The 2,500-nt window shown below is 33.1% G+C and overlaps 1 protein-coding gene across 1 annotated transcript in view; it reads left to right on the top strand.

Annotated features, from left to right (window-relative positions):
* Positions 1–2,500, top strand: part of LOC113806303 (uncharacterized) — a 13,938-nt gene that overhangs the window by 4,721 nt on the left and 6,717 nt on the right. The window contains exons 5-8 of the mRNA XM_070125668.1: positions 219–386; positions 582–1,501; positions 1,637–1,708; positions 2,256–2,405. Of these exons, the coding sequence (XP_069981769.1) occupies positions 219–386; positions 582–1,501; positions 1,637–1,708; positions 2,256–2,405 (1,310 nt within the window). The remainder of the gene's footprint in view (positions 1–218; positions 387–581; positions 1,502–1,636; positions 1,709–2,255; positions 2,406–2,500) is intronic.

The raw sequence follows: 2,500 nt of genomic DNA on the forward strand, positions 1-2,500 counted from the left end.
AATGAAAATGTTTTTTTTAATGATAAGCATTCATGCTGGTTAACACAAGAAAATTTCCTTAATGAAAATATTTTGAGTTTTGTTAGATTCTTGCATGATATTGGTTAGTGTTATGTTTCTTAATTATTTTTTCTTAAGCAAGAATGATTACATTTATAGAGAATAATGATATATGCCATACAATATATTATAGTCTTAACATAGAATATTAATTTCAGCTGATGATACAGTCAAGGAGTGTTATGACAAGGGTCTTGATGAAGATTATTTAGATAACATAGCAACTTACTACAAGTCTCAGACAAAGAAGGGTCAGAAGATCGCAGTTCCTTCACACAGACTAAAGAAGCCTTCAGCTCACCCAGCAGTTCCACTCCCTGCAGCAGGTAAGGCCAAGATTTCAATATATATGAAGAAATTGTTATTGTGAAATAACAAATATCAAGATTATATTGCAGTAATATGATAGTAAAATGAAGTGTAGAGTAATTTTGACTTTGTCAATAATCAAACATAATAGCTTTATTGTATATACACATTTTGAATATGAGAAAGACTAATGGATAACAATTTTCAAACAGGAATGTCATACCATCCTACATTTGAAGATCACCAAGAAGTTTTGCGGGAGGCTGTGAAGGATATTAAGAAGAAGCAAAAAATAGAAAAAAGAAATGCCAAATATACTCCAGTAGAATTGAAAAGATTAAAATCAAAAATAAAAGCTGCCAGTAAAAAAGAAAATTGGGCAGAGGATGTAATTGAAACTCGTACCATTGCAAATGACGATGTCCTTTATTCTGGTCCTGTTGAAGGGAAAAAGAATGAACAAAAAGTTAAAATTGAGAAACAAACAAAAGGCAAGAAAGGTGGAAATAAGAAAGATTCAGTCAAGGAGGAAATAAAAGAAAATACAGAATTTGATGCAAGCACTGTCAAAGAGGAGATTGAGGGTATGGAGGCTGAAGAAGATCAAAACATTGACACTGAGGATAATGAAGATATTGATGAAGATGACTTTGATGAAGAGAATGAAGGAATGGAAGATGACCTTGATGAAGAGAGTGAAGTGGAGCAGGATGGCCTTGAGGAAGAGAGTGAAGTGGAGCAGGATGACCTTGATGAAGAGAGTGACGTGGAGCAGGATGACCTTGAGGAAGAGAGTGAAGTGGAGCAGGATGACCTTGATGAAGAGAGTGAAGTGGAGCAGGATGACCTGAATGAAGAGAGTGAAGTGGAGCACGATGGCCTTGATGAAGAGAACGAAGCAGAGCAAGATGTCATTGTTGAAGAGAACGAAACAGAGCAAGATGTCATTGTTGAAGAGAACGAAACAGAGCAAGATGTCATTGTTGAAGAGAATGAAATGGAGCAAGATGAAGTTGATGAAGAGAAAGGAGCAGTGCAAGACGACCTTAATAATTCTGTGGAAAATGAAGAAATAGATAGTGAGAAAGAGAATGAACTTCAACCGAAGAGCAAGACCAGGAAGAGAAGAAAGGTTAGCTGTTTTTATAACCAATATTCCTACGTAGCCTAAAATTAGTAATACAAATGATGTGAATGGTATAAACATGATAATCAAAAGCCAATTACTATTCTTTCTTGTTTGTAATAGTGTTGATATGATTTTCAGAGGAAGAATAAGATTGAGGAAGAAAACAGAGCAACAGGAAGTAGTAATATCCAGAAGAAAGGAGAAGCAAAAGTGAGCATGATTTATTAATTTTTTTGTTTATTTTTCTATTTATCATTATTATTGTTATTCTTTTTAGTTTTGTCTACTTAATTTTTGTAGAAATAAGACTTCATATCAGTCATACGCATTCTTTACCTGAATATTTTGATTTATACTTTATTCAGTCATATTTATTATTACTTTTCTATGTCCGTGTTCTAAAATATTTTGCCTGTGTTGTATGCAACTCATGAATAGTTGTATGTTATGGTATAGCAGCATATTTTGAAAATTAATTAACCTTTTTTGAAAGGGAATGCACTCCTTAAAGTTTGTTTCTGTAGTCATTGTTGCAGAAAGTAATATTCACAATTTTTAAGCCAATAAGAAGTCTCTACGATAACAGTGAAGACACTTTGGAAATTACATTTTTAATTTCCTTTTTCTTTTTCTAGAAGTTCTTCATATGATTTATATTTTTGAGCATTAGTGCCTTTGTTTTATGTTTTTGCATTGTTATGAGTATAGAATGGACACAGTTTATTGTAATATTCTATGATTATCTTTATTCTTACAGACAAAGCCTGTGCAAATGGGACAGGTAAAACAAAATCAGGGAATTAAAGAAAAGGAAATCATAACTGTCAGTGATTTACAGAAAGGTCTAATTCAGCCGAAGAGAAGAAATACGGAAAATGTCATAAAAGACTTCAGAAGGACAGATCAGGTAAATGAAAACATTGCTTACCTCTCTCTATCTACTCTTTACTCTCTTCTATACTTTCTCTCTCTCTCTCTCTCTCTCTCTCTCTCTCTCTCTCT

Source organism: Penaeus vannamei, chromosome 9, assembly GCF_042767895.1.
Source record: "Penaeus vannamei isolate JL-2024 chromosome 9, ASM4276789v1, whole genome shotgun sequence".
NCBI lineage: Eukaryota > Metazoa > Arthropoda > Malacostraca > Decapoda > Penaeidae > Penaeus > Penaeus vannamei.